We start from the raw sequence: 14,782 nt of genomic DNA on the forward strand, positions 1-14,782 counted from the left end.
TTGTTAATGATATGTCCATTGTCAAAATCCTGAGCGTGTTCTCTTTCACAGACGATGGAATCAACAGCAACAAACCAGAAATCAAGTCATCAGGATATTTGGTGTACCTTATCATCTCTCTCCTGATTGTACAGATCGTCATGGTCTCAGTCTGCGTGTATTACTTCTGTTACCGTAGGGGGATGTCAGCACGAAGGTGAGAAGGCAGGACGAATTGAAGAAACTCAGACCGTCATAACCTTTCATTTTTTTGTTAGTTCTGAAAACAAAAACAAGTTGACAAGATTCACGACTTGAACTTCTCCCACTGTAACCATGGAGCACATATCATAGCGTAGTGAACACACACCATTTCAACCACGGCTATGATTCATCAATGAAACGAACTCGGCATGGGGCATATCACATGAGTTACTTCCGTGTAGCACTAATTAATGATTATGGAAGTCTGGGAAAACGTATTCGTGCATTTATATTTGTAATACTGATTTCTGATGTCGTAATATGTCTCTGGACAAACGCTGTTTACATGTATGCCATTTAATTGTCTAGACTCCATAATTTCTTTAACAGAGAAAGTCAAACAGAAAGCATACACCTTGCTACAATATCGCCCTTGGAACCTGACGCTCCTGTCATGGACTACCAGCAATTGCACCGATACTATGAGATCAGGGAGGAGGACATGGACACAGATGAGCCTGTGACTCCACCTCGTCGATCAGCAGACCCTGGAGGAGGTATGGACAGACTGGAGTGTGTGGCTCCACCTCTGAGACCGGCAGACCATGGAGGAGGTATGAACAGACCTTACTGTGTGGATCCACCTCTGAGATCGACAGACCCTGAGGTAGCCATGGACAGACTGGAGTGTGTGGCTCCACCTCTGAGACCGGCAGACCGTGGAGGGGGTATGGACAGACCGGAGTGTGTGACTCCACCTCTGAGACGAGCAGACCCTGAGGTAGGCATAGGAAACATGGTTGTCTTGGCTGACGTCCTACAACCAGCAGCTGACGCAGATGACGGAGCTGGTGTAGCATGTGGCAGTTCCACCAGAGACCCGCACACATACACGCACCTGACGAGCGTCCCTGTTGACGATCAAGTAAACTACATCTCGCCAACTGAAAGCGAAAGTGACCAACAGGTTTAGTTGAAACCAGCGTAACCTGTTGAAACTAGTTAATATGTGTTCTGAAAGTACAATGCACGATTGGAATATATGGGTTTTACTTTCATTTCGATCAAAATAGTGATATATATATATTTTAAAAACATCTATGTGAATTGCCCTATCCACATACTGTATTATGAGGGCCGAGTGTGTAGTTCAGCTGTGCCTTAGTGAAGTCAACATATTCAAAGCATGAATCATTGCTAAAAATAGAGTTTCAATGCAACAACGAAATCCAAGGTGCACAGTTGTATGGATACAAGACGCTTTCTTCCGTGACTGTCAACAATATCCGTCCTTGTCCACCAGGGCAAGCCGTGTTGGGAAACGGAGGTGAAATGTTTCCTAATACATATTCATCTAGTCTGACCGGCAGACCATGAGTACAAACTGAAACGTGTGTAATTTGTGAAGTGCTCTAGTGCTCGGTAAGTCCACATACTGTTACTGAGTGGCGTATTGTTCATATTACACATGTCAGCCTTTCCCGCCTGACGAGGAAGTATCAGGGCAGCCCTTGTGCATGTGATCCTATTTGAGAGAATCTTCTACCGACATGTTTAGCATAGGTTGTCATGTGTTTTTATATTGCTGACACGTGTCTTAACTTGTTGTATCTGTTTCCAAAATAGGTTCTAGAGAATGAGTCTTGCGATGTCAGATTTTTTTATGCTTATAGTTGTATGTAATGCCACCATATAGCTAGAATATTGCTGAGTGCGTCGTAAAACTCACTCACTCACCCACTGTATGTAATGATTCGGGACACCTCTATAACTTCCATGACAGTTTTTCCATGGTTTTGTATTATGAATATATTTCTTTCTTTAATTCCCATCTTCGCAATTCTTCATCGTCATTTTGTTCCCATCTTCAGTGCTAGATTTATGTTCATATATGTGATAGTCAAGCTTTTTTACTGTCTTCGACGGCACGGGTTTTTTTTACATTTTCAATTGAATGGTTCGAATTAAATTGTTCTCGTCACGAAGTGGCCGCAATATTGCCGACGTGACGATACATTCTCACTCACTCACGTGTTCTCATCTTACGCTTGGTTTGTGAGGCATTTTGCAAATAAATTCAGTGTCACTCAGCGTAAGAAAGTCACCTGTCCCGATTTCCTCTCGTGTTTGCAAATCCACAGTCGCCACATCACTCTACTGATGTACAATAAATACCCTCCTTTGAGAGTTCACATGACTGACGTCAGACCATCCACACATTCAAGTAGGCATCAATAAATTACACGAAATAAAACCCTATTTTGGTTACACCTACTTGGGTTGTCAGTCCAGGTTTGAGGAGGTCATCATAGGACGATGCATTGGCCACACAAGATTTTCTCATCAATATTTACTGAAAGGTAAAGATCCTTCGTTCTGCATCCCTTGTTTTAAACGAATCACAGCGAAGCATATTTTGATTGACTGTGTTGAATATTCCATCACAAGGGGAAAAGATTTTAAATCACGATCTTTAAAGGATATTCTTATTAATGAGAACTCTCATTTAATTATTGCATTTTTATAGAGGTTAGATTTGTTATCTGAGCTGTAAATAGATAAATATTTTATGAATGGAAGTTTAACGTAGTAACTAAGATTGTTAGTGGTCGTATACTCGAGGGGGCTTAAAATACGATAAAATTATTGTCCTCCCGAGAGCGACGTAAGTCCCAAAACATTCGAAGTAAATTAAAACTTTTCATGTTTTTAATCTTAGTACAGGTGCGTTTTAATGAACGGCTAGACATGTCAAAATTGCTAACAGCTTAAGGGATGGTGTAAATCCAACTAGGAGCCATGCAGGAAGCAAATGTACTGTATTGTCACTATGGTCACTGGCATGGTGATCTACCTTGTTGGCAATCTATAACCCTTTTTTATATTGTATTGTCCTCCATAGTTAAACTGTTATCTGTGATATACTAGTGGTTTACCTATTCACTGTCAACAGGGTTTTAGTTCCAAGCAAGTTTAAGGTTTCTTGATATACATGTATTGATGTTTTTTTTACCGTTCCCGTCAGGATATGGCTGCAATATTGCCGATATGACAATAAATATTAAGTCACTCACTCACTTACTCAGAGCATCCACAGTGTTCTACTCCACTGTTTCTGTCAACTAACAAACAGGGATTCATGTTCTGTGATCATCAATATATTGTCTGTTACAATTTGTACTAATAGGAACTGATCAGTGATGAACCTTTCCACCAGTGTATTTGTTACAACAAATAACCCTTACTACACGCTAAGCAAGTCTCTATACATCTGTGGAGGCCTGTACGACAGCTTGGATCAGTCACATCGGTAAATCCGCCTTATTACCCCCTACAACTAGCTCCATCACTGCTGTGTCTCTCCAAATTTAGGCAACCCCTGTGGCAAGTAGTGGGGTATCTACTGTTAACATCTCAGACCCATACGCTATGTCTCCTAAACGTGGTTGCTTATGTATCTCAGTTCTGGCATGTGGAAGGCTGTGTAAAAATATGTTTCATGGCCTTTAAACAGGTGACATTATGTTATATTCCACTCCACCTCTACCTCAAACAGGGTCATCAATGTCTCAGAGTTTCCAGAATTGAACATATACTTGCATGTTAGTAAACATGACCATAGAAGACAAATCACACTGAAGAGGTAAATGCAGGTAAGGAAACAATCTGCCAACAATCTTCACTATTGCACAGCAGATAAGTTTGCTTCCTCGTTACCACTTCCCAATGTCCTACAGTACTCTGCAGGACACATTGTATTCTTACCTGTTTACCATTTCCTCTGTTACAGTGTACAAGGTCGCCATGTTCCTTGTCGTCATTGTCATCATATTATCCTGTGAGTAGCTATGTCATGACCATGACAGTAGTTCTCTATCAGTGTATGAAACTCCTAAAATACCGAGTAAAATACTAACTCATAAAATACCCAGAACACGTCACAATTTAATTCTGGACTCACAAAAGTCCAGAAACTCTCTGCACTGTGGCCACTCTCTCACAACAGATTTGGCAAAAATAAACATGCAGCTGTTATGAATATGAGCAAAGTATGGAATACTGTAAAGGACATTCTCGCGATCTCGACCTTTGGAAACAAGCTTAAAATGTCAAAAGTGCGAGAATGCGAGATCGCGAGAATGTCCCTTACAGTATTCCATAGCTAAGGATGAAAAAATGTAAAACGTTTCTTTCGAAAACTCAAAATATAATCTCGCTCGCCCATGGGCGTACCCATGGGCGAACAGTGACCCATGGACAGGCCCATGGGCGAGAATGTTTAATTTCGTCCAGAATAAATGTTTTGGAGGTTGTAAATGAATGAAAATATGTATCATGACACAAATTTCAGCTCGGTGTGACTTGACTCCGCTGACAGCGATTTTAAAAAAACATATTGCCCATGGATGAGAATAATTACTTTCACTGAAAATACATGTTTTTTTTCATGTTTTGCAGTTTTAAATAAATGGAAGTATATTTATTGGTGTAGTGACACGAAAATCAGCTTATTTTGACGTAACCCTGCTAATTTAGAGCGATTTTTTAAAACCATCTCACCCACGAGCGAAAATATTCACTTTTATTCAAATTACATTTTTTCATCTTTTGGAGGTTGTAAATGGACGAAAGTAGTATCATAATGCAAATATCAACTGACTTTGACCTTAATTCCGTTAATTTAGAGCGATTTTAAAAAATCTCGCCCATGGGCGAAAAACATTTTGGCCCATGGGCGAGAATATTTACTTTTTTTCAAAATATATTTTTTCATGTTTTGCACTTTGTAAATGAATGCAAACATATTTATGAGTGTCATGACATGACATCCAACTCATTTTGACTTGATTCTGCTAATTTAGAGCGATTTAAAACAATATCACTTATGGGCGAAAAACATTTGGCCCATGGGCGAGAATATTTCCTTTTACTCCAAATACATCTTTTCCCATGTTTTGAAGGATGTAAATGAATGAATAAATGAATGCTTTATGAGTATCAGGACACAAAATGCAACTGATTTTGATTTAATTTTCCGAATTCAGGGGGTGTTTAAAAATATGCGAGAATAATTACTTTTTACTCAAAATACATATTTTCCCGTGGTTTGGAGGTTGTAAATGAATGAGGATATATTTATAGGTATCATAGCACAAAATTCAAGTCATTTTGACTTAATTCCGCTAACTACAAGAATCTGCACTTCCGCTCCAAAAACATAGGGTTTTTTTTATTGTTTTGGTGGTTGTAAATGAATGAAAGTGTGTTTATAAGTATCACTCCGGTCTTAATTCGACTAACCTCGCTCGTGGATGAAAATATTTTCATTTGCTTGTTTTCTTTTTGGAAGCATATGGTTAAAATTTAGATGAAATTATGATGACAAATAATTTCAGTTTAATTTAGTGAGTTTAGTTCTATGTCACGCTCAGCAGTATCCCAGCAATATGGCTGCGGTTTGCACATAATCAAGTTTGGACCAGACAATCCAGTGATCAACAGCATGACCATCGACCTGCACCATCGGGAACCGATGACATATGTCAATCAAGTCAGCAAGCCTGACCTCCCGATCCCGTTAGTTGCCTCTTACGACAAGCACAGTCACCTTTGATGGCAAGCATTGGTTGCTGAAGCCCTGTTCTACTCCAGATCTTCATAGGTAGAGCTATGAAGTTGAAGTTATTTGTGAAAGTCCTTACTCCAGTGACATAAAGACTATGCTGGGACACATTAATAAACAGCGTTGTGAGATCTTTAAACTGTATTGAAATATGTCTTGTCAGTCCTACTGACATTTGCCAATTACCACTTTAATATAGAATACATGGTCTGTGCTCCTTAAGAACAAATAAGTAATTAAGGATCCCCAACTGGGTAATTAAGTAAAGAACTCAAAATACTGTCACTTTCTGTCGAGGACGTCACGCACCATCAGTCGTGAGCTAATGACCTTGCAAAACCTCTCACAAAAGAAACACAAAGCACCAAAGCATGCAAAAAGATGTAATTTGAGTAAAAGTGAATATTCTCACCCATGGGCCAAATGATATTTTTAAATCGCTCTAAATTAGCAGAATTAAGTCAAACAAAGCAGATGTTCGTGTCACGGCACTAATAAATATACTTTCATTTATTTAAAAACTGCAAAACATGGAAAAAAACATGTATTTTCAGTGAAAGTGAATATTCTCGTCCATGGGCGAGATTGTTTTTAAATCGCTGTCAGTTAGCGGAGTCAAGTCACACCGAGCTGAAATTTGTGTCATGATACTTATTAACATTTTTTCAGTCATGTACAACCTCCAAAACATTCATTCTGGACGAAATTAAACACTCTCGCCCATGTCCTGCCCATGGGTCACTGTTCGCCCATGGGTACGCCCATGGACGAGGGAGTTTAAATTTTCAGTTTTCGAAAAAACACTTTTTCATTTCTTCATCCTTAGCACATATTCATAACAGCTGCATGTTTATTTTTGCCAAATCTCTTGTGAGAGAATGGCCACAGTGCAGAGAGTTTCTGGACTTTTGTGAGTCCAGAATTAAATTGTGACGTGTTCCAGTAAAATACTAACTCCTAAGATACTTATAACTGGAAAACGTTGCTGGCCCTTTTGACGTGTGACCATTCCTGTATTTAAAATGGGAAGCTGATATAAGGTGTTGAAATAATGTGATTAATTAATGACTTACTTGTAGTGAGGTAAACATAAACATGTGCAGAAGCAGATTTAATAAAATCATAACTTGTGGGTCACTGTTGATTCGTTTACTGTCAATGCCATCTGAATCAGAAAAGCAGAAAAGAATGGATTCGAATTCCCTAGACCAATCACATTTAGTGGTAGATAAATGGGTAGGCTGCTCTGTGGAAGGTATGGTTTAATTGATCATGATCGGTACAGACATCGTTCAGTTATCACATTTGTAAACTATGCTTGAAATATTTTCTGTAGTCAACTAGATCGACAAATGTAAACAAATTGAAAATGCATTTGCCCATGGGGCGGGCTATAACATATGATTGTGATACAGCCATATACCTAGCAAGCAGCAGGCCGCCGGGCAGATGTTATTTCATATACTGGACTCTCGATTAACATGAATCCAGTCATATACCTAGCAAGCAGCAGGCCGCCGGGCAGATGTTATTTCATATACTGGACTCTCGATTTACATGAATCCAGCCATGTACCTAGCAAGCAGCAGGCCGCCGGGCAGATGTTATTTCATATACTGGACTCTCGATTTACATGAATCCAGCCATATACCTAGCAAGCAGCAGGCCGCCGGGCAGATGTTATTTCATATACTGGACTCTCGATTTACATGAATCCAGCCATGTACCTAGCAAGCAGCAGGCCGCCGGGCAGATGGTATTTCATATACTGGACTCTCGATTTACATGAATCCAGCCATGTACCTAGCAAGCAGCAGGCCACCGGGCAGATGTTATTTCATACACTGGACTCTCGATTTACATGAATCCAGCCATATACCTAGCAAGCAGCAGGCCGCCAGGCGGACGTCATTTCATATACTGGACTCTCGATTTACATGAATCCAGCCATATAACTAGCAAGCAGCGGGCAGACGTTATTTCATACACTGGACTCTCGATTTACATGAATCCAGCCATATACCTAGCAAGCAACGTGCCGCCGGGCAGACGTTATTTCATACACTGGACTCTCGATTTACATGAATCCAGCCATATACCTAGCAAGCAACGTGCCGCCGGGCAGACGTTATTTCATACACTGGACTCTCGATTTACATGAATCCAGCCATATAACTAGCAAGCAACGTGCCGCCGGGCAGACGTTATTTCATACACTGGACTCTCGATTTACATGAATCCAGCCATATACCTAGCAAGCAACGTGCCGCCGGGCAGACGTTATTTCATACACTGGACTCTCGATTTACATGAATCCAGCCATATACCTAGCAAGCAACGTGCCGCCGGGCAGACGTTATTTCATACACTGGACTCTCGATTTACATGAATCCAGCCATATACCTAGCAAACAACGTGCCGCCGGGCAGACGTTATTTCATACACTGGACTCTCGATTTACATGAATCCAGCCATATAACTAGCAAGCAGCGGGCCACAGTTATTTCATACACTGGACTCTCGATTTACATGAATCCAGCCATATACCTAGCAAGCAACGTGCCGACGGGCAGACGTCATTTCATACACTGGACTCTCGATTTACATGAATCCAGCCATGTACCTAGCAAGCAGCGGGCCACCGGGCAGACGTTATTTCATACACTGGACTCTCGATTTACATGAATCCAGCCATGTACCTAGCAAGCAGCAGGCCGCCGGGCAGATGTTATTTCATATACTGGACTCTCGATTTACATGAATCCAGCCATATACCTAGCAAGCATCGGGCCGCCGGGCAGACGTTATTTCATACACTGGACTCTCGATTTACATGAATCCAGCCATATACCTAGCAAGCAGCAGGCCGCCAGGCGGACGTCATTTCATATACTGGACTCTCGATTTACATGAATCCAGCCATATAACTAGCAAGCAGCGGGCAGACGTTATTTCATACACTGGACTCTCGATTTACATGAATCCAGCCATATACCTAGCAAGCAGCGGGCCACAGTTATTTCATACACTGGACTCTCGATTTACATGAATCCAGCCATATACCTAGCAAGCAGCGGGCCACAGTTATTTCATACACTGGACTCTCGATTTACATGAATCCAGCCATATAACTAGCAAGCAGCGGGCAGACGTTATTTCATACACTGGACTCTCGATTTACATGAATCCAGCCATATACCTAGCAAGCAGCGGGCCACAGTTATTTCATACACTGGACTCTCGATTTACATGAATCCAGCCATATAACTAGCAAGCAGCGGGCAGACGTTATTTCATACACTGGACTCTCGATTTACATGAATCCAGCCATATACCTAGCAAGCAGCGGGCCACAGTTATTTCATACACTGGACTCTCGATTTACATGAATCCAGCCATATACCTAGCAAGCAACGTGCCGCCGGGCAGACGTCATTTCATACACTGGACTCTCGATTTACATGAATCCAGCCATGTACCTAGCAAGCAGCGGGCCACCGGGCAGACGTTATTTCATACACTGGACTCTCGATTTACACGAATCCAGCCATATACCTAGCAAGCAGCAGGCCGCCGGGCAGATGGTATTTCATATACTGGACTCTCGATTTACATGAATCCAGCCATATACCTAGCAAGCATCGGGCCGCCGGGCAGACGTTATTTCATACACTGAACTCTCGATTTACATGAATCCAACCACACACGTTCTTCTGTGTTTCCCCTTTTGCTCTGTAATCATTTTCTAAACAATTGTGACATCCCAACATTTATACACATGGTCATGTATCCGTTTCTTGGGACAATATTATTGTCATTAACCCTTGTGTGTTGAGTGGACTCGAGACGTTGCCGTTTGAAGACAAGTCTTGGTATCCATTCTATGAAATGATATCTGGGGAGTGTAAGATGATTGAATTTTGTCTTTCCATGCAACATGCAATATAACTATCGCATAGCGTTACAAAATAGACAAACGCTTTATGAAAATGTTCTTATTTGTACGAAAACCTTTATTTGGGTTTCGATATAATCATTCTATGCGTCTTTCCTTTTGTTCAGCAGTTACTGCTTTCAGTGATGCCGAATGCAACATTCGTTCATTTGGAGAACTGTGTGACAAGTCCTGTCCTTCACAATGCGCTGTTCCACTGAACAGATTGGACAGATTCTGTGACTTGAGCAGCGGAATATGTCCTGAAGGATGCATCAGAGGCTGGCATGGCAACTACTGCAATCAAACATGCAACACTAGCTGCTTGGGAAGTGTCTGTAATCAGCAAAATGGGCACTGCACCCTTGGCTGTATTGATAACTATGTTGGCCCTTTCTGTGACACTGGTAAGCACAACATATTTTGGGTGTGGTCATAGCTTCTGTTATCGATTGAAGGTGCGAACGAAGATAGTGTATGTGTTGATACATCTGAAATGTATTCCACGTGTACTGATAGTAACGTATTAAATCAACAAGACAACTAAGACCTTTTTGCACTATTTGAAACACATCTGTTTACATCAGTGAAGTGTGCCCAAATGAAGTTCTGTGTTTACTTGGTGACAAAGAGCCAGACCATTGTTCACTTCTTCCTTTGTTAACTGTCATCCGTCTCCTGACTTCAGTTCCTGGCACAACAACTGTGACTCCCGAAGAAGACACAACGTCAGGTAGCGGATATTTAATAGCTTCAATATCAGGAGTGTTGCCGTCAAATAAGGATTTTCTTGCGGTGTGGCATTATCAATTATCATTATGAAGCTCCATACATTCTCGCTGGTGTCATGATAAACTACATGGTATTATTATTAGTGTTGAGATGAATCACGGTATGCTCGTATTGTTGTCATTATATATAACACAGGAGGTTTTTGTTGCTGTCAACATTTATCACGGTATGTGTGCATTGGTGCCGTAATGAATGACAATACCTTATATTCACAGTAGGTACAGAGAGCAATGAGCCTACGAAGACTACTACCACAGAACCTCCATCAGATAAATCAGTCCTTGCTATTTCCGTGGCAGTAGCGGTCACAGTGGGTGTCGTCATTTTCATTGCAGTAATCATCTGTCTAAGGTAAGTAAGTTTTAGCACTTTTAAAATGTGAAATATTTCATAAAAGCAAATTTAATTTCGTTGTTTCGCCAAGGAAAATTCCAGATAAAAGTAGTAGTGGCACAATGCCCTGGAACCTTTCACGTTTTCTTTGAGTAAAGATAACATATTGTTATATTAATTCAGGATATCATAAGACAGGTTCTAACTATCTATCTATCTATCTATCTACCTATCTATCTATCTATCTATCTATACTTAAATTGATATGAATAATACATTCATTTTATGAGAGTTTTTCTCATGAATTGCCTTCATGTTTCTTTTCAGACATGAAAAGAAGGGTGAGTGACTGTATAGCTTGTAACCTTATAATAACAACATCAACGTGACTCATATCATTGTGTTTTACTTTTTGTTTAATCTGTCATTAAGGCTATACGTATTTCCCGAACAGAATTTCCGTTACTGATTAAATAACAATGTGGCATCAGGAGGCTGCGTTTATGAGGTCTTTCATTGTACACGTGCTTTGATATATTCAGCATTATAACAGAACATCTAGAATATAACAGGTGTATATGCATGGCTGTTGTAGAACTGCAGCATAAAACCATACAACACATATGTCATGTTGTTATAATTGTTGTTTATAGGTCACCCTGACCCTGAGGTTGGCCAGAGACTACTTCCGGGTATTAAGTTTATTCTGTAGTTCACCTTATATGACCCAGCGTACAACTGTATTGTAAAGGATGATGATTACTATGTTCAAGATGTAATTTATGCAATTCATAACAACATAACAGATGGAGTGAAATATACATTCTAAGTAACTAATTCCAATATTTAATACTTTTATCCTTGTTTGTCGTCCAGTTTCTCCACGAGTACTTTTACCACTCTCAAGATGACACCTGTCAAATATTTAGCGCCAATTGTAAAGAATTCGCCATTGTTTTCCAATGCCTTTCATTGCCAATGTAATTTCAATACATGTGTCTTTGTCAGTACCACTGTGGTACATTCTTCAAAGAGTGCAACTGTCCACACTGTCGTAGTCTGTATAACATAAAGCTGCACTGGCAGTTAGTTTCAGTTACAATAATTATTTCCCTATCACTCAAAGAGGTATTATTACGGCTAAGGTTGCATAAATTCCGTGTAGTTTCAGCCGCAAATCTGGATGGCAGTCGCAGAAAGGACACCATGCTGCATAGTGCCTGCAGAAGGGGGACCCTTGCTCAAGTCAGACAAATTTTATCTCACGAACTGGTGGACACAAACAGCAGAGGAGAGTATGGCTGGACACCAGTCATGATAGCTGCTGAGGGTGGACGCCGAAAACTAGTTGACCTCCTTGTGAAACGAGGTGGTGACCTGTCACTGACAGATGATGACGGTTACACCGTGCTTCACGTGGTTTCCATCAAAGGACATTTGAAGGTAGTGAGATATGTTTTGTCAAAGAAAGTAGTTGGCGTAAACACCACAGGACACTGTGAGAGGACAGCAGTGATGGCGGCAGCAAGGTTTGGACATAGGAAAGTGTTTGACTTACTTGTGAAGAACGGAAGTGATCTTACAACTGTTGACTCAGATGGAAACAACATCCTTCACATCGCCTGTATCGGAGGAAATGTGGAGATTGTGAAGCATATCCTCTCCAACGTCAATGTTGATATTAACAGCAGGGGACTTAACGGAAAGACTCCACTGATGTTTGCAATCAACTTTGGTCATGTACAAGTCTTTGAACTGCTTGTAAGTAAGGGGTGCATCTTGCCAATAGTGGAAGAGAACGGGAAAAATATCCTGCACATGGCATGTGTTAAAGGAAATGTTGACATGGTTCGACACATCCTCAATAAAAGCATTGTTTCTGTGGATGGAGAGGACAGTATGGGGAAGACTCCAGTGATGCTTGCTGTTGAGTCTGGCCATACAGACGTATTTCAGCTGCTAGTGAGTAAACAGTGTGACATACACAAAACCTGTCACGATGGAAACAATATCCTTCATACAAGCTGTTCTCGGTGCCACGTTGACATAGTAAAGCATATTGTGACAGGGCATCTTATTAATATCGACAGTTGTGGACAAAACCGAATGACACCTGTAATGTTTGCAGCAAAGAATGGACAAAGAGACATATTTGATTTACTTGTGAACAACGGGTGTGACATGTCCCAGAAAGATAAAGATGGAAACACTGTCCTTCACATGGCCTGTATCGGAGGAAGCAAATACATTGTTGAACGTATCTTGTCAAAGGAACCTGTTGACGTTAATAGTAGAGGACAGTCTCAGAGCACACCGGCAATGATGGCAGCCGCATGTGGACACAAGGACGTGTTTGACCTACTCGTTAACAGAGGAGCAGACCTGACACTAGTTGACGGAAGAGGGTTTGGCGTCCATCATCTGGCTTGTATGGGTGGACACCTACCAGTGGTGGAACATATTCAAAACATTATTGGTGTTCGTGACAGTGATGTACTTTAACACAGATGCACAGTCGGACGGACAGTCCCAGTTACGTGCTTCATACCAATGATCTTGCAATATATTCCAGCTACAGTATGTGCGATACATTCTCGTTATCTGTGTGGTCAGTTTCATGTCACAATATCGTGTCTGCAGTCTGCAGATTTACTTTAGACACATGTTGACGCTTCAAGTTGTTACCTCACAGCATAAGAGCGTCGATACAAGGAACATTAGCTACGTCTAACTTACAGAAAGCACCAATCCATCAGTCAGACATATATGAGTACTTGAAAATGACTATGTAAGCAATGTGTTCTGTGTGGTCTAGATTATACACTATGATGATACAATAATGTCTCACAATGTATGTGTTTAAGAGGAAAACTGATGTGCGTTTATCTATTTCAATAAAGCCTGTTAAAAGTTGCATGGATTTGATGTGGAAATATGAATTGATGCCATAATTCTACAACATCCAGTCAGTATGTTCCAAAACGTTTAAAATTTCAGGATCCACAAACAGTTTTATAATCTGCTATAGGCACCTGGACATAAAGTGATCTCAAGAGAAACTACCCCCTCCAACCAACATACCTACCTACCTACCTACCTACCTACCTACCTACCTACCTACATACCTACATACATACCTACATACATACATACATACATACATACATACATACATACATACATACATACATACATACATACATACATACATACATACATACATACATACCTACATACATACATACATACATACATACATACATACATACATACATACATACATACATACATACATACATACATACATACATACACACACACACACATACATACATACATACATACATACATACATACATACAGACATACATACATACATACATACATACATACCTACACATACATACATACATACATACATACATACATACATACATACATACATACATACATACATACCTACCTACCTACCTACCTACCTACCTACCTACCTACCTACCTACCTACCTACCTACCTACCTACCTACCTACATACATACATACATACATACATACATACATACATACATACATACATACATACATACATACATACATACATACATACATATATACATACATACATACATACATACAAGTGTGCTATGTGATCTGTGAAGTAATAAATACTGCAGGGCCTGCAATTTGCGTAGAACAATGGCGACATTAGGAAAGTACTAACGGTATGAAAGTCGATATTGCGAAAGTTATTCCGACATATCAGGTTAACGAGGATGTCGGACTAAATAAATGAGACTAAGTTACGTTTATTCAATACGTTACCAACAAAGGCGTCCGATAAAGTCGATTATCGGATAAATGGTCGGAGTAACGAGATTTGACTGTATTGTAAGTTGGTTCTCTTGAAGCCCAAATAA

General features: G+C 40.4%; 1 protein-coding gene across 3 annotated transcripts; it reads left to right on the forward strand.

The window, feature by feature from the left end:
- Positions 1-880: 880 nt before the first annotated feature.
- On the forward strand, positions 881-13,778 carry LOC137269888 (putative ankyrin repeat protein RF_0381). 3 transcript variants are annotated; one of them, XM_067803722.1, is made up of 8 exons: positions 881-1,605; positions 3,974-4,021; positions 9,869-10,147; positions 10,429-10,473; positions 10,748-10,883; positions 11,193-11,206; positions 11,519-11,557; positions 12,031-13,778. In XM_067803722.1, the coding sequence occupies exons 2-8, from the start codon at positions 3,988-3,990 to the stop codon at positions 13,365-13,367; spliced, it is 1,884 nt and encodes a 627-aa protein (XP_067659823.1). In that variant the 5' UTR covers positions 881-1,605; positions 3,974-3,987; the 3' UTR covers positions 13,368-13,778. The 3 variants fall into 3 exon arrangements, with proteins under 3 accessions (XP_067659823.1, XP_067659824.1, XP_067659822.1); XM_067803723.1 differs by having other exon boundaries at positions 9,872-10,147; XM_067803721.1 differs by lacking the exons at positions 881-1,605; positions 3,974-4,021 and having other exon boundaries at positions 8,867-10,147.
- The last annotated feature ends 1,004 nt before the right edge of the window (positions 13,779-14,782 follow it).

The sequence above is a fragment of the Haliotis asinina genome, unplaced genomic scaffold, assembly GCF_037392515.1.
Source record: "Haliotis asinina isolate JCU_RB_2024 unplaced genomic scaffold, JCU_Hal_asi_v2 scaffold_18, whole genome shotgun sequence".
NCBI classification, from domain to species: Eukaryota; Metazoa; Mollusca; class Gastropoda; order Lepetellida; family Haliotidae; genus Haliotis; species Haliotis asinina.